The sequence below is a fragment of the Syngnathus scovelli genome, chromosome 4 (genome assembly GCF_024217435.2).
Source record: "Syngnathus scovelli strain Florida chromosome 4, RoL_Ssco_1.2, whole genome shotgun sequence".
Taxonomy (NCBI): Eukaryota; Metazoa; Chordata; class Actinopteri; order Syngnathiformes; family Syngnathidae; genus Syngnathus; species Syngnathus scovelli.
In genome coordinates, this window is record NC_090850.1 from 12,252,169 (window position 1) to 12,270,228 (window position 18,060).

General features: G+C 40.9%; 2 protein-coding genes and 1 long non-coding RNA gene across 3 annotated transcripts; 2 read left to right on the forward strand and 1 right to left on the reverse strand.

The window, feature by feature from the left end:
* Positions 1-105: 105 nt before the first annotated feature.
* On the forward strand, positions 106-11,481 carry tmod2 (tropomodulin 2). Its single transcript, XM_049717878.1, has 10 exons — positions 106-264; positions 4,031-4,258; positions 4,331-4,487; positions 6,670-6,792; positions 7,001-7,075; positions 7,248-7,378; positions 7,465-7,572; positions 7,649-7,792; positions 8,108-8,252; positions 9,198-11,481. The coding sequence occupies exons 2-10, from the start codon at positions 4,133-4,135 to the stop codon at positions 9,227-9,229; spliced, it is 1,041 nt and encodes a 346-aa protein (XP_049573835.1). The 5' UTR covers positions 106-264; positions 4,031-4,132; the 3' UTR covers positions 9,230-11,481.
* LOC125967136 (uncharacterized) lies at positions 10,243-14,752 on the reverse strand. Its single transcript, XR_007480667.1, has 2 exons — positions 14,603-14,752; positions 10,243-14,446 (listed from the first exon to the last, which is right to left on the reverse strand). It is a non-coding gene; the product is annotated as an uncharacterized lncRNA (long non-coding RNA).
* lysmd2 (LysM, putative peptidoglycan-binding, domain containing 2) lies at positions 14,398-17,993 on the forward strand. The gene is made up of 3 exons (XM_049717880.2): positions 14,398-14,829; positions 16,113-16,459; positions 17,374-17,993. Exons 1-3 carry the CDS (start codon positions 14,578-14,580, stop codon positions 17,423-17,425), a joined length of 651 nt encoding a protein of 216 aa, XP_049573837.1. The 5' UTR covers positions 14,398-14,577; the 3' UTR covers positions 17,426-17,993.
* Positions 17,994-18,060: the final 67 nt, after the last annotated feature.

Below are 18,060 nucleotides of genomic sequence, written 5' to 3' on the forward strand. Positions count from 1 at the left end.
GCACAAAATATTCTGGAACTGTCATTCAGATAATTTCCGCCTGACTTGCATTTTTTTTCCCCTTCGGGGTTGGTTCTTTCTCTCATTGGGCAGAAATCATGTAACAGCCGTGTCGATTGGTTAAATTGTACGTCACTCAGTAAATCTGCGGCGCTCTCTTTTCCCTGTTGTACCACCCTTGGGCTGAGAAATTAAATGCATAAGACACCGTTCTCACAAGGAAGTCAGCTCTTCACAACCCCTCGTTTCATCATCACCCCCTAGGTAAGACCTGCGAGAAACATGCGTTCACCAAACGAGAATTTTTTCTTCTTTTTAATCGATGAGCTTGCTAGAATTGGACTTGGACGAAAACTGCCACTTGTACGTGTGCTCTCGAGCTGGATGAGCTAGCTTTTTAGCACTGTTGAGCGAATGTTAGCCTGCTAGCTGGCTGCTGTCAGGCTATTTCTATCAGATACCAAGTTTCAGTGGATATTCCAAAATGTCTTAATTTAACTGCGGATTTGCTTATTCCTTTTTCATGTACGGATACTAACTGTCGCTGGGATCGTCATAAGCAAGTCATGACGAGTTAAACGCAGATGAATGAAATTCTTTCTACGAAATTCAAATGGTTATACAGCATTTCCGTAAATGCATTGTACGCGTTGTAGACGTGTTGCTCGTAACACAATGACATCCAGTTTTTCTGGTACCTGACAAAAGTACTCCATCTATGAATGAATTTCAGTTTCAGGCAAGCGCAAACACACGTCAGTATTCGAATTGTTCCAGGGTGACTCCCATCTTCAATAACAGGACGGAAGGGAGAAGTGTAAAATACCACGTACAGTCAATAATTATGTGCAAGATCATATAGCTGTGTTACTGTGCACTTTCCTCTTCACATTCTACATCGGAGTTCACTTTAGGTAGTCTGTCTGGTCGGCAAGGTGAATGCAGGGTGTGGCTCTTGTGTTATGGTGCATGGTTGCTCAGGGAAAGTGAGCTTTCAGCTGATCGTCTTACAAGATGCGAGGTCGTTGTTGTTTATACCTGCATGCTGACTTGACATTGGTGGTGAAACCTAGCATCTGCCACACCTACCCAATGCAGTGTTGAATTGCAGATAAACAGGCTCTGCAGATAGGATTTGGTTGCATAGAGAGAAAGCAACCTACTCAGAAATGTTGTGTACAGTGTAAATACCCAAATATGAAGCGGATTGAATACATTTACCAGCCACAAAAGGAAATGTTTGAAAAAAAGCAGTTCTATGGCTTAAAGTCAAATAAAGATAAATGAACATTTACCAGCCACAAAAGGAAATGTTTGAAAAAAAAAGCAGTTCTATGAGTTAAAGTCAAATAAAGTTAAATAACCCCATTTCATTATTCTAAACTGCCATTCTAAAGCGGTCTTTCTCGTAGAACATAATTATTCTAATATGTTCATACTCTCTTAGTCTTGGCCAAGCTGAAACACCGGAAGCTCCTTGAAAGCTTCTCTTATTATACTTCATACAGCAATAATGTAGTTTGTGTCTCAAGTGCGCAGCTTGAACGGGGGAGTAAGCAATCATGTGTTATTTCGAGTAACACCCCATTTCCTGCCTTGTCAATGGCAAGTCTTTAGGAGAGCCCATTTATTATTGAAATGTGTAAATTCTTTTTTTTTTCTTTTTTTTTTACCATGTGTATAAAAAAATATATATTTTGGGGAAGTCGCATTTCAGATGATCTTTTTACCTCTGTATTTGGCAGATAAAGACAATGTGTATTCTGCCATCTGTGCAGTGCAGTGTAGTAGAGGATGTACAAGATGGAGCGAGACAGTGTGGGAATGAAACAGCAACGCGTGGGATGAGGGAGCTGGGTAATTCTAACTATAGTCTTATGTTAGGGCGGTCTACTATAATAAGGGAATAAGACGAAAGGACATCCTGTTTATCTCCCTGATGTATACTTTCCTCCATTAACACTCTGAATATCCATAGATTTGTTAAAACGGAAATATATATAGATCTGTGTGTCTGTTGGTACTGGTGAGGTCAGTGTGAGAAAGGTCGAGGTGACAAGGTGAGCTGTGTAGATGGGTTTGTAGAATTATTGGCTTAGTGTCATTACCTGTATGTTTGTGTTGAAGGATTAGCAGAGATGAGAAGGACAATGGAATTAATCAGACTGCACTAATGGATCCTCTTGGTGCAGTGTTTGAACCCTTTCAATCATTATCACAGTCTACATCCACAAATATTTTTCCGTTTTACTGGGCTTTCTTGGCTGCTGTTTTAGAAAAGAGGATAATATCGTGAACGGTGTTATTTCAGGCTCATCTTGTCATAAGAGCATTATATGTGTGTGTCTTATGTTTCTCCCAGCTGCACTTTCTCCAAATCCTGACCAGGAATATCATCACGCCTCTCAACCCATCAGCATTTGTAAACTACCGACTAACATTTTGAATGGGGATGCGCTGATACCACTTTTTTTTTTTTCCTTTCTTTCAGAGTATGACTACAAGTACCTACAATTGTGCACTCGCCATTGCAGTTTTGATGAAAACATGTTTGATTTAAATATTACTCACATAGACAAATTCAGCATATACATTTAACTCAAACATCACACAACAGCAGTTGTCGTGTCTCCAGGGAATGTTTCTGGCTAAATTTCTCTGATATTTTTTTAAAAATTGAATTGTTTACGCTGTTGTGAAAGTTTGTTGTTTGTTTAAGAATAGAAACACAGATCCTACTGTATTCAGTATAAGCAACCTATTAGCATACAAGTCACTATTATCTGAGTGGTATTATTGCTGTTGATTAAAGCCATCAGTGTTGACATTTCAGTTCAGCGTAAGTTATCTGCTGGCGCTCAGGCTTGTAAATGCCCCTGCTGTGACTCTTACCATTTCTCCCTAATGTCTTTGTTGTGGTGGCTTAATGGAGCAGGCAAAGGGAAGAGTTAAGAGAAGGACAGAGGTTGAATTGTGGAGGCGAGGGACTGAACTGCACAAGGTAGTGTTCAGGAAACCCCTCTGAGGTATTTTTTTTTCCAGCTGCGGTAGTACGACTTGCTTAATGTTCACTTTCTTGTGCAATGAAATAGCCTAAGAAACCATAAAGGAAACTTTAGGGTTAAATGTCTATAGTTTGGGGGAGGGATTAGGACTAACTTCAGATGTGGACCACTTTAGGGGAATCTGGAAATGATGAGGTCATGTTATGTTCCAACTGTGGCGTGGGAGAGCGATCAAAAAACAGAGATTGCATCACTCTCAAGATAGACAATTACCAAATGTCTTCACCTTGCTTCATGCTATTTACACACATTCTATTTGTTTAAATCTTCCTGCGAAGGCACATATGGATTTGAAATAATGGTAGAGACAGAGAGTGACTTTGTTTGTCTCGGTGGTTAAAGTAGCCCGTTTGGTTCACCGGGCGAAAGGTTGCAGTCTTCACAGGAGTGGTCAAGTTTTCTGGTTCCAGCTGTGCGTTACGTCATTGCAAAGCTTTATGTGCAGTGCAGGCAGCTGTGATCAACTATTGTTTCAAAGGATGACATCAACGTTGACGTCTTTTATTAAAGACTTTGATTAAATTGTTTTTTTTTTAACAAGAGTTGGGCATCCACTTAGAGATGAGTCAAGGCTAAGCCTGACTTAGCTACAAAAATAATGAGTCTTTAAATAACAATGTTTTGGTAATCATTTATTAGAACACACCAGATGAATGATTTGCACGTCTCCTTCACACTTCTGAGTGCTGGGTTTTAAATCTGCTTTGGCTTTCCTCTGTGCTGCTTGCAAACTTTCCTTGTCTCCTGTGCTTATCTGGGTCTCCAGCATTCAAAATGGATGTGACTGAATAGTCGTTTGCCGCATAATTGTAGTTTAATCTTTTTTTTTCAGACCATATTATAACTCAGAACTTATAGCACTCAATCGTAACCGATCCTTGGGCAAAAAAAACAACTCGTATATTTTACTCGTATTCCAGGTGTCAGAAAGTCATATTGTTTGGTTTCTTTTTTTTTTCTTTTAGTCTTTAGGTAGCCTTCCCTTCTGTGGAGCGACAGGGCAGAGACATTGAAAGTGGGGCTGCAGTCTGCCGTTCAGTGTGGTCGGGAAAGCAACAGTGAGCATCATGGCGTTGCCATTCAAAAAGGACCTGGACAAGTACAAGGATCTGGATGAAGATGAGCTCCTTAACAGTTTGTCAGTGGATGAGCTCAAACAGCTGGAGACGGCCCTGGAGGAGATGGACCCAGAGGTCAGAGCTTATTTCCGAGTTAACATTTATTTTTTTAGGTTGCTTCTAATGGGTGTCTATGGTCCCTCTCAGAATGCTCTTCTTCCAGCGGGTTTACGTCAAAAGAACCAAACGACAAAAGGAGCCACAGGAACGTTTGACAGAGAGCGTCTCCTCAAATACCTGGAGAAAGAAGCCATGGAGTACAAAGACAGAGAGGACATTGTCCCTTTCACTGGAGAGAGGAAAGGTGTGTAAAACAAACTGGGACAATTTGCTTCTCAAAATCCAAAGCACACTTACTACAGCACACATCAACCTTATCACAATGAGTAATGATGAAATTACAAAAACGAGAGATATCTTATTTGTAATGTGAACTGGAATGGAGAGCTGATGTGCGTCAATGAGTTTGTGTCTGTAGCAGCAAGGCAGTTGAGACACAGCTGTAATTACTCTACTGCTGTCTTTGCAAGTATTACTAATGCTTATCCGGTCTTATGCAACATGATAGTGGAGTGCGTGGGAGTACCACCGTTGTGCGTGGGGCGAGTCACCAGGAGGGATCTACAACAGTTTAACGGAAGTTGACTAGATTTTAGAAATTAGTACAGTGGTGCCTTGATTTAAGAGTGTGTTTCGTTCTGCCAAAAGCCTTTTATCTCAAATCAATCCATCCTTTGTCTGCACCGCTTGACCTCATAGCGCTCGTTGGCGTGCTGCAGCCTGTGTATTTCCTTATTGAAATGAATGCAAATGCCAATACTGTCATCGGTGTGTGAGCTTTGGCCATCAGGGGCAAGAGACTATTGACAAACAAAGACAAGTTTCACAACTGAGTGACTCTAAAAGCCACTGTAATATTATTAATATATGCCTGTGAGTATTGTTATATTGTCTCTTCACATAGTTTGCTTTACCATTTGTGTTCAAATACTAATTGCACTACATGTGTTGGCATGATTCATAAGTGTGTAGGTAACTGAGTAACAGTGTTCTGTTTATCATTCCAATCTCAGTTGAGTAATAACAACTAGCATGGTCCAAAGGCGTTCCGCTTGTCAAGATCTTTTAAAGATAAAAATATTCTTTCCGCTAATATGGAGGAGATGTGAAACTGACATCTTGACATCCACACTGAACCCTCACTGGCCCCTTAGCTGTAATGTATCCCATATGTGTATGTGTGCAAGTTCTATGACGACATGGAAAACTTGAATCATTGCAGTAATTATGTGGAATGTTGCAGATTCCCTTTCCCTTCTTCTTTTCACCCCCTGCTGATAAATTAAAACAAACAACCTCAAGTGCTTTGGAAACCCGTGCAAAGGATATCAGGCCTTTAGCTTTTTCATTTTTTGGTTTTCCTTTTTCTCGTTGAGATTTTCATTCCCTCACTGCCAACCTCAGAAGTTTGAGGTTTGTAGAAATTTAACATTGTTATTTGCATTTTGAGACCATAAACCACATCTGAAAATGTCCATGGTTTTGAATAAATAGGCGCAGGATGGAGCCTGATAATTGTATTTACTGTTGTTGGCTCCAGGAAGTGCCGGAACTGCCACCGGGGACCAGTTTGAGCAATTTGATTGGCTTGACTGACTGGAAAGGGAGGAACAAGTGAGAAGCCCCTGGTGGTGTTTTTTTTTTTTTCCAGGCGTGGAGCGCTGGCATTCACAGGCTGTGACACCGCAGCAGCGCAGTCAAGATTACAGTTCATTTATTGTTCATGACTTCCTTCCCTTTCCCCCCTTTTTCCCCTCAGAGTGGTTTCCATGGCACTACCATGCACACTGTTTAGTCTTGGCACAACTGAGTATTGTGTGGAATGTTGTAGAACACATGGAGCCTAACCCTTTAAAATTTGCACTTTAAATCGTAACAGCCCAATAAGCCGCATCAATTAGATTGTCTCAGACTACCAGAAACTGAAAAGGAAGTTGAGAACGGATTTTAAGATTCGTGAGCATTTCAGGAAAGCAAAACACTGCACGCTGCAATATGATGCCGTATTGTTTGCCAAGAGCACAGGAAGCAGTCGGTCAGTAACGCTCTCAAACTGCTGCTGTGTGTTGGAGACGAATGGGGGAAAAAAAAGTGATTTGAATTCTTTTGATCAGTCGCTATCTAAATCAATAGTGAATGGTATCAAATAAGACCTAAAACCTTCCTGGCAGCTAACCGAAATAAGAAAGGTCATTTAAACAGATACATTACAAGTATCTGTATCATCCCATAAGGGAAATTAAATAGTAAGCCTATTGAAGGCCAAGATCCACGACTGCTGCAGAGTTTCATGAGAGGATGTGATCAAATATGGAGCAAAACAAAAGTTTGACTTAAACCTACTCGTACTTGAACCTGTTCCATGAGCACGGAATTATCTCCTTGTTGCGCTCTTTCCTCACCGCTCTCTCATTTTGTCTCCCCAGGCAAAGTATTTATTCCTAAGCAGAAACCATTGGAAATGCAACAGGAGAATGTCACAACTCTTGACCCAGAATTGGAGGAAGCCCTGTCCAGTGCCACAGATACAGAACTCTGTGATCTTGCATGTAAATGGATTTACTTGTTTACATCTGTTTGGGCTGAAGGACCAAAACTAGACAGTCAATTCCAGTTAGCGCTCATGATTCCATTTTTATTGTGTACAACTAGTCCCAGTCGTACCGCATGTCTTCCAAGAATGCTAGTCCCAGAATGGCCTTCACTATTCCCGGTCATCTGTGCCTGCAGAGCCTCATGTCCTCCTTTTGTTTATAGCAATCCTGGGTGTTCACACGCTTGTAACCAGCAATCAAACGTATGACGGAACTGGAGGAAAAGAGGGCTACAATGGTATGTAAAGCAAAAAATCACAACACCACTTCGCCTTTATTTAGTACAGTACACTAACATAGTTGATATGGAGTTGGCAAGCTAAAATCTCTTATTGCTCCTTATTGCCCCCAACCAATTGCCCGCTCCAATGTCCGCCACAAACTAACAAACTTTTGTTATTTTTCTCAAGATGTGGTTAAAGGGGAGAAGATGACCCCCGTGTTTGACGAGCCACCCAATCCCACAAATGTAGAAGAAACTTTGAATAAGATCAAGCGCAACGATCCCTCCCTAACCGAGGTCAACCTGAACAACATTAAGGTGCAAGACTCATTCAAAACCAACATGCTTTTGAGGTTAGTATCACAACTACCTTTTCAACTTTCAACCAAATGTCCTTTTTGCAGAACATCCCAGTCCCCACTCTCAAAGACTTTGCCAAAGCCATGGAGAAGAACACCCACGTAACCCAGTTCAGCATGGCAGCCACACGGAGTAACGACCCCATCGCAGTGGTGAGAGATGCTGGTCTCAGAGCTTTTGTCTCACAGAGATGCTCTGTGTTCACCTTTGGAAATGTTGCCCGTCCAGGCATTCAGCAACATGCTGAGGGAAAACAAGACGTTGCGAAGTTTGAACTTGGAGTCCAACTTCATCACCAGTGCCGGAATGCAGTCGCTGATTGACGCATTGCGGGACAATGACACGCTCACAGAAATCAAGATAGACAACCAGGTAAATATTATTATTATTTTGCAGTCATGTTTCGTGTTTGTAACTTCACTAATGTTAAATGCCAAATGATAATGCTTGTTATGTTGTCATTATTCCATCTCTCTCCTGTCCAATGACCCGCTGGCTTTTGCTGTAGTACTCGACAAAACTTTGTTCCTTATTTAGATGCCTGACAATGTAAATGGCAACAGCTTACACAATATTTACCCATTTGTCATATTTCCCTTTTGTAAGTCCAACTATGTGATCTTGGCTTCTGTGGAATGCCCTTAGTCCGATATTGCAGACATTTGAAGATTATGATTTGTGTTTCAGAGGCAACAGCTGGGTACCAATGTAGAGATGGAAATAGCTAAAATGTTGGAAGAGAACAAGAGTATAGTGAAGTTCGGCTACCACTTCACCAAGCAAGGCCCACGCTCTCGAGCTGCCACCGCCATCACCAAGAACAATGACCTGGGTATGCTGCACTCACGCATACACGCAACACTTGAGAACCTGTTAGAACCTGCACTGAATCAGCGCATAGTCGAGGGTGGATCATGTCGTGACAAATGTGTGACGTACCCAGTGGAAACATTTGCTTGTCAATTTACCATACATTGACAAACTCTTGTCTGACACATTTAAAATAATTTAACTTAATTTCACATGAAAATAAAACCGTGACAAGAATTTTAATAGCGCTGCAAAGTTCTACTCGGTTCCATGACGTGCTTGTCCTCTTGCCAGCATGCAAATGAAGTCGAGGTGTTTTTATTCCTCCACATCACTTTAGTGTTGTCACTTTTGATCCAGTCTTGGAGATGCCGGATTGAGACACTCTCTCATCCTGCATATTCATAGTTCGTTATCCGTAGATTAGCAACATTGTGGAGTTTTTTCCATTTTATAGTTTTAATTTTTTTTCAGCTTTTCTGTTGTTCCGCCCCATTTTTCACAGAAAGCATTAAGAGTGTTTTTACTGCAATACAGTGTTACATTTACTGTTCTATTCCTACGTTATGTATCTTGTACCTTTTAGTTCCTGTTTACTATTTAGAATGTTCTATACTTCTAGCCACCAATGACCTGCTCTCTTTTTTTTAGTTCCTCCTCCCGTCAGAGCTGCAGTAGCACAGGTCTGATGCATGGGTTGTGCTCAGTGCAAGTTAACAGTGACTTCTCTTCACAGTGTCCATGGGACCATTTGCTGCTTTAAGAGTGTGGCGCCGGCGCCAGCATAGTTTATTGTGCACTCACTGATGCACGCCCTTGAAATGCGTGTGAACTTTGACCACGTGCTTACTCATATTATGAGAACTAACAAGTTGTAGTTAGCATGTAATCTTTGTTTTATTTTTCCATTTAGCTTTTGCAGGAGGAGTAACAAAATTAAAAAAAAAAAAAAATTCTTTCTCCACAGTCCGCAGGAGACGAGTGGAAGGGGACCAGTAGAGGCAGAGTTCCGCCTGTCTCCCAGCCAATCATGTCACTTCATCTCGCCATGTGGAATCACTTCCACCAATGCCCTGATCTCATCTCACCGTGTGGAACAAGTCTTGTGCCAAACTGTGGGGCGAGGCACAGCAAGAACATACATCTGAGAAGAAGAGAAATAACTGGAATGAAACGCCCCCCTCCTTCACCCATATATGTGTTTATCATTATTATTTTTATGCTGTCATTGAAGGTGTAAATTGAGTTAGTTTTTAGTCTTTCCATTTCAGCTGCTCCCTGGTTTCAGCCTTGAACTAATCTCTCCTGACTTTTTATTTTCCTTCTTTTATATTGATATCACATGAAATAATGGTTAGCATGACATAGCAAAATAGAAATTAACCTTAACATTCAGGTTCGCCTCATGGAACACCAGGGTCACACCAGCAGCTCACACAGCAGGACCGCCGCCTGCCTAAAAAAAAAAAAATCCTCCACATCCATCCTGCTGTCCGTCACTATTTACAAACTTTGTTATAAACCCAAGTGAAGGCACATGTAGGCTTTGTTTTTTTTTTTAAGTTTTTTTTTTTTTTTATTGCCACTATCTTGTAAAACCTCACAGCTGCTGCGTGTTTGGATTCTGATGCAAACAAAGCATGTTTAGTTAAGTCAGTGCTGACTTGGTTGCTGCAATCAACCTACTAATAAAATAACTGCTGACTCATTCCCTCTAGTTACATACTGTACCCACTCAAAAGTACCATGGCATACTGTTTTAGATTTCTCCACTGGTATATTTTAACAGTGTCGGACAGGATAGAGAACAGGATATTAATGTCATTCTGTAGTGAAAAGGTTTAACAGATGAAGCCATAAAATTGTTAAACCATGCCAAAGACCAACACATGCATTGCTTAATTGTGTCATTTTGGAGTTTTGTCTTAGTCTCTTTCTCATGGTGTCATTTCATAAACATTCCTTGTGCGTGTGTATTTCTGCAATATTGGCTTTATTTTTTATTTTTGGAATAAAAGGTCAATATGAAGTACACAACAAAGGAAGCGAGTGAAATGACTCCGCTCGCATTCCCAGATGTTTTCAAATCAAGCTTCTTCTTGGGTACTTATTGCACAGTGATATAAACCTGAAGTATTCAAATTTGCTCAACTTTTTCCTATGTTCTGCGATATCACTGATAGTGTTAACGATTTGTCACAATAATTATCAATGGTTTGATTAAATAGGAAAATGCAACACTGAGTCAAGAGTAATAAAAGATGAGGGAATAATGGACACAATTTGAATCAACAGAATTAGTCTCTTTTCTATAAATCAAAATTTTTAATGATCAACCCAAGAAAATCACAATGTCCAGCAGGAGTGAGCTATTTTTATTTTGTAACAGCCATTATTGTAGTGACGCCTGCACTAGAAAATACTCATTTGATCCCCCCCCCCTTCCCAAAAAAGGTTTACCTATAAATGCCAGAAAATGGCAGCAAGTGCTACTCCTATCAAAATGAAGCTCCTCAACTCACGCCAACATAATTCCTTGGCACTAAGAACAAAGCACTATTGTCAAAACAAATGAGTTATTTGGCACCAAGATGGTACAAGTTTGACCTAATCATAAAATCCACTTTTGCAAATACACAACCTTGAATATGCGGAGCTTCACTGTCTACTGTATAAATCGAGCTTTTCAGCCAAGTTAGCCCCACACACTGTCACTTGACACTCAGCAGGTTCTCCCATCAACATACCATTCCTTTCTTAACATGCTGTGTGCCTCAAGCCAACCTTCTCAAGGTACACTAATCTGCTATTCAAATGTCTCAAATGAGTTCCTAAGATTTTGTAAATACTTTCTTGTCATAGGTCCTCTATTCTGTCATAGCATCTGGTTCAAATGTTTCTGTTGACCAACAGTTCTTTCAACTTCAATGCCACATTCCTTCAACATGATTTGTATCTGAGCTTTGTTGGGTTATTTGCATGCTCACATCCTGTAGTCTTTTCACATAATGCGTCCAGGTGGACAGTTAATGTGCAGCTTTGTTGATAATCTGTAACTCATGTATATGAATTGTAAAATGGCATCTCAAATGCGTTGTGTATGCACTCGCCAATGTGTGTACAACACAGATCTGCACAACTACTGTGGCTATTTTTTGTATATTATGTTAAAATAACAGGTGCCGGCTCGACATGGTGAAACGCACTGCTGAATATACATATATCTTCAACAATAAATGTTTTTACATTCAGTCTCTTTGCTATTCTTTTCTTGTTCTGTCTTACTAGTTTCTAACGATAGTAATTATTTTTGGTGGGCCTTGTGGTTTGGGAGTTCCTGTGCACCCTTTAATCAAATTCAGTTTCTGTGATTGTTTGCACATGCCTGGGAGATGATGTCATTCATATGTATGACATCATCCACATGGGTTTCACAGGGCGGGCGTTAAGTCACCTCCTGCACTTTTAAACTGAAGGGAAACTTTAAAGCATAAAGCAGAACCTTCTGATGGGATTGGGAGTTGTAGATATTTTTGCAAATGGGGTGGTGAGGTATTTTGTGTATTTTTAGAGATCACTACAAAACAGACCAAAGCAATGTATCATGAACCCGTGACATTTACTGAGCAACTCCAAATAAGATTTTGTGTTAATGTCAGGTGCCTGTCAAGGAACATGCTGACATTTTCCTACGGTCTTGAAAAAGACACCCCTCTGCCCCATGACGACTGAGTTATTTTTTCCAACTCAGTCCCCCCATACATATTTAAAAGTAATTACTCCTGGCTTTAATGAACTACTTTTGCATTACCACTCCCAACTACAGAATGGAGGTTTTTTTTAAAATAGTATTTTACATTGATATATGGATTCCTTGCGCCATCTAGTGCTCGAAGTAATGTGACAGCTAAGGTGTCACGCCTTGTTCTTCCAGTAGAAGTCGTCAGAGACCAAATGGTGGACTGTTGGTCAGGGTGTGCTGTAATATCCATCCATCTATTTTCTATACTGCTTAACCCCACGGGGGTCACGGGCATGCCAGAGCCTATCCCAGCAGTCATCGGGCAGTAGGCGGGGTACATCCTGAACTGGTTGCCAGCCAATCGCAGAGCACACAGAGACGAAAAACCATTCACACTCACACCTAGGGACTATTTGAGGTGTTCAATCGACCTACCAAGCATGTTTTTGGGATGTGGGAGGAGATGGAAGTGCCCGGAGAAAACCCACACAGGCACGGGGAGAACATGCAAACTCCACACAGGGAGGGCCGGAGGTGGAATTGAACCTTATGAACTCTGAGGCGGACGTGCTAACCAGTGCGAGTGGGAACTTAATAGGAAAAAAAAGTGACCACTAATTATTTCAATGGACCCTAGCCCTTCAAAGTATTACGAAAGACTGCGAGGACCATGTCTGAGGAGCTGGTTTAGAGGGATATTGCATTATAATCTTGGCTATCAACATCTGTGCGTGCAATCACATCATCAGGAGGCAGTGCAGGTGTTGTCATGGTAACGCTGGGACTATGACTCATTGTGTTCTTACTCCTTTTTTTACCGCTTTATATGAGAGGGCGGGTGATAAAATTCCTTTTGTCCTTTTTCCTCTACCAAGAATTCACAACAACAAAAAATGTTCTTAAAATAAACAACAAACGTTTTTATGTCATAAGCATTCCATAAATATACTGAATAAGAACATACAGCAGTGGCATAAATCGATAACATTTAAAAGAATTGAACCGTTTTAATCACAGTCAATTGAATGCCCATTGTACTACTCTTTCTGATGTGCCCATATGGGAAGGCCCAACTGGGAAGGGTATAAGACAGTGGGAAAAATACTATCAGTTCGTCAGTACAGCATTAATATTAGTCGGAGAATAAAGAATATATGACTGGGACTACTGTCATATTCTCTGTGTACATGCACTGTTTGTTTAATGTATTACGTAAAGGCTTAAACTATAGCACTGCAACAGAGAAGCTAGATATGTTAGCATAGTGGACAGAAAGGCTAAGCACTGCTACTGACAGTGCCCTGTAAATCGGGTGGAGTTGAAATAATTTCAACTACATGGATGATATGAATCAATATGTGCTCCAATGAATCAATCTTCATAAATAATAAATGAGTTGCAGTTGTACCCCTCTGCCTGGTCATATGCACAACAACTGATTTCCATTTGAAAATGTCAGCAAGTGAGATTTTTCTTATGTTCGTATATCCACTGAAATAGATTCACCATTTGATCATCTTGAATGTTGTAACCCAATAGTTCGCCCCACAGATAATTAGATTTCATTGTTTACATTCTAAAGCAGCACCTGCCCTCTTTGTGCTCCAGGTGAATAACACATTTCATCAGCACCATCCAGTGTGGTCAGACCATCATTGTTTCCAGCCCCTTTGAGTGAATAAAAGATTCGATAAGTTCAGAATTCATTAATTCAAGAGGTAAAACTAATTAGTAAGTGAAATCAGTGATTCTTCAGTGGTTTAAATATTCATGGGACAGGCAAAGCGAAAACAGAGACAAGAGGCAATGGAAGTATTGAGATCATTAATCAAAGGGTGAGGAGAACATTTAGACATATGAGCCTCTCCCTTCATGGGTTCACAGTGTTCCAGAAACAACTGGATTATCTAGCAACTCAACAAATGGTCTTTACCTGCACTTCTACAATATTTAACTGACCTGTGACTCCTCGGAAAGGCAGTACAGGACAACATCAGGAAATAATAATATATTCATTACTTTCACACATAAGAAAAACACTAATCAAAAACATTCAGTCAAAAGCTTAAGATAAAATGGACTAAGGATAGCATTAAAATGCATTTTAAAAAACAGTATTGTTATATGTACTTGCCGTACTGTTAAATGCAAGATAACCTGGCCTAAAAACTAAATAAATGACCTCCAAAAATTATTACATTGCAAATGAGAGAAAGAAAACAAACATGAATGCTAAATAACATTTTTTTTATTTTGACCAAAACCAAAAGCGAATTATCTAAGCAATTACAACAAAATAAAATCTAACGACTCGAGCGATATGATTTTATTTGAAAAGCGTACCGGAAGTGAGTGGTTGTTCTTGTCGCTGATTGGACACGCTGCTGCTGGCTACGTCATCACGTTGAGTGACGGCCGTGTGACGAAAGCGACTATTGAGGTAGTCCACCCCAAAACATGTCTCTCGTCCCGGGCTAGCAAGCAGAATTACACCGGCTATGGCAACCTTTGTATATCTTGACGCTGTAATGTTTTTAGCCCTGGCCACGCAAATCGAACGTTGACATTCCCCGAGGTCACAAGTTCCACATTAAATCCAAAGAAAATGGCGGAGTTCTCGCCCGTTTTACCTATGCGGGATGGAGGAGCAGGAGGACGATTCGGCCAGCCTATCTTTCCTCGCTCGAGGTCCGGTTCCGAGTCGGAGAGCGAACTCTCCCAAAGCCTGGCTCGGACCAAGATACGTTCTTATGGAAGTACGGCGAGCGTCACGGCCTCCCTGGGAGAGAAATTCATAGAGCATCGGGTTACAGATAGCGATACTCTGCAGGGGATTGCCCTCAAATATGGTGTAACGGTAAGTTAACTCTGCTTCCGCATCTCCATCGTTTGCAGAGGTACAAAAGATACTCTCACTGCTAAATAAATAAAGAGCAGAAGTGCCGATTCAATTCCTCTACTTAAAATAAGAAGTACAAATGTCAAATGTGCTTAACCACAAAAGTAAAATGATTTTTAATGACAATTATATACAAGAGGGCATTTCACCCTGATTCGAATGCAGGCAACTATGGTGGCATCATTTGTAACTAAACTCTTTCACAATTGAGAAAACAGAATAGATTGATTGACCAACCTCTCAGGACATCCATCCATCCATTCATCCATGTTCTATACTGCTTGTCCACACGGGGGTAGCGGGCGTGCTGGAGCCTATCCCAGCAGTCATAGGGCAGTAGGCGGGGGACACCCTGAACCGGTTGCCATCAAATCGCAGGGCACACAGAGACGAACAACCATCCGCACTCACACCTAGGGGCAATTTGGAGTGCTCAATTGGCCTACCAAGCATGTTTTTGTGATGTGGGAGGAAACCAGAGTGCCCGCAGAAAACCCACGTGGCCACGGGGAGAACATGCAAACTCCACACAGGAAGGATTGGAGGTGGAATCGAACTGGCACCCTCCTAACTGTGAGGCGGATGGGCTAACCAGTGCCCCACCAAGCCGCCCATCCTCTCAGGACAATTAAAAAAAACAACAAAAAAAAACATCTTGATACAGTGATTGATTTTAAAACAAACTAACCCAATTGATGGTATCTAAAATTTTTATTTTCTCTCTGTTGTCAAGAGTCCAGACTTTCAAAATACTAGATGACAATTTTGCCACATGGCTGCAGCAGAACGAGGGAATAGGGACTTTTGCAAGACTTCTAAGACATATTCTTCAAGAGTGCTGAAAGACAGACCAATACTGTGGGGAAAATATAAGTTTTCTGGCCAATTTCTGCCCAAAATGTCAGCCACAACTGCAAGACATCAAGTATCTATACTTGACATCAGCGAGAACTCAAATGGCATGCAGTACTTGGACTGGTTCCCCTTTTTAGAGTAAACCTTCATTTTTGAGTTCCTGGATTATTCTTCTGAGTCCCTGTAAATTCAAATGGAAAGTTTCTAACTATGAAAGATCACATAATTTTGCAAACCCAGTCGGTAACTTTTAATTCGTAGAAAGTATTATAGTTTCTAGATTTCCCTTGATAAAGTCATTGTAAATGTATTTGGTATGATGTGACTTCTTCTTCCTTCTCGCTATTAATACTTTTCTTCGTATTGGTTGTCACGGAATCTACTAGATGGAGCAAATCAAGAGAGCCAACAAGTTGTTCAGCAACGACTGTATCTTCCTCAAGAACAGCCTCAGCATCCCCGTGGCGGTGCCCAAGCGCTCCATTTTTAACGGACTGTCTCTGGAGTCTCCTGACGGGGATATCGAAGCAGCGTGTCAGGAGATGGAGACTCCCTGTGTCGTGTCGCAGGACCTTGAGGGACTTTCACCGCCATCCTCGCCGCCTCCTGAAGACTCCAGAGCCTCCCGGCCCCAAACGGAGGAGCTCTCTGCCAAAGACTTCTTACAAAGATTGGACTTGCAAATTAAACAGTCAAAGCAGGCAGCGCGCAGGCTGAAAGAAGAGGAAATAAGGTGAGGTCTAGTAAAAAAAAAAACATTGTTATTGTTTTTACAAAATACATCATTTTAGGAACACTATGATAAAAAGACTCATAGAATCTAATGCATAGGTTTTGAACTTAAAAGTTAAATACAACTGAAGTGTACCACAAAGGCTTGTGCTAGAAACATGATACTTCCTGCAAATGTCAAATAGTTTGACTTGCTGACTCAAGCATGAGCGTATCTCATAATCCTGCTTCCCACAAAGTCACACACTTGAGACAAAATCGCAAAAGTACATCTGTTCAACTGTCAGCACACCCACTGGCTAACCAATCGTATCTAAAGTTTTTGTACCATTCCAGTGATACGGCAGTGATCCAATATCTCAATTTCCTTTCATCTTGAGCAGCTGGTTTGGCCCGCATCACACTGGATTGCGAGGGTTCCATTTTGTTTAAACAAACACACACATGTGCAAACATGGATCGTGTGCCCATTTAGCTTTTATCTTGAAGCAGGAAGAAAACCACCAAGCATTTGTGCTCTTTGTAAAAGTAATGTGCACTGAATAATGGCTGTAACAATATGCTCTCTCTACATAATACCACTTTACTCGGCACGGTAATGTTTTGTCTACTACTGTATGTAATTTCCTCGCTGTAGGTAGTCTTGCTTTATGTTGCCGTATGCAACAATTCATGCAAATTGACCATCAGTCCTGCTTTTTCATTCGACCTTGCCTAAATAAAAATACCTGGATAGGGGTAGGCTACTGTTAGATACACAAATTAATTTCCTGGTTACATGAGCTGGAGCCGCACCTGAGACTCATTCATGATTCACACAAGACGTACACGACCTTGTGAGCAGTTTAGACGCTGATGTGTTTTTTCCACAGTGGAACATTTCCGTTAAACCTTGTTTGTCTTCCTTATTTGCAGGAGCAATGAGGGGAACTACGCGGCCCCCACCACATCATACCAAGAAATATGATGGACCATTGTGTTTACCTTAACCTCGCTTGTTTGTTTACCTTCTTGCTTGTTTTGTTTGCCTTTTATTTATTATGACTATGCAAGCGTTACGACTTGTATAATTGTTTTTTTTTTTTTTGGTACGGTTGCCCTGGTAGACAGTCAGCATAGCTTGCATACAAGGTACTATCGAACTATTTATGCACTGCTGCTATATAGACCGCCCCCAGCTGCACATGCGCTCATCAGTATAACCTCAGTAAAACATCAGATAAGAGGCTAAAGTCTTCATATTCATTTCAGTAGTTCCCCAAAAGCCTTTTTCACAAATTCAGAAGGGACACCTCTATTTTTGGAGTGCATTATTTGTGTGTGGAGATGTTTTTATGTGCTGCTATATTTTACTTATTGTTAGGCCAGAATAAACAAGTACATTGAGCAAAAAATAGAAATGCAACACCTTTTGCTTACATTCTTCACAAGCTAAACTCACAGAACCGAGTTTTATCAAAGGAAAAGTGCTCGTGAAAAATGGCAGCAAAAACAATTATTGCCTTTATATTTTTGTTCAGTGTGTTTCAACCTGATTTGTTGTCACCCCAATGATTGCGTGTGTAATGTTTTGAGTGGTAATTTACTATTACCGTTATTGCT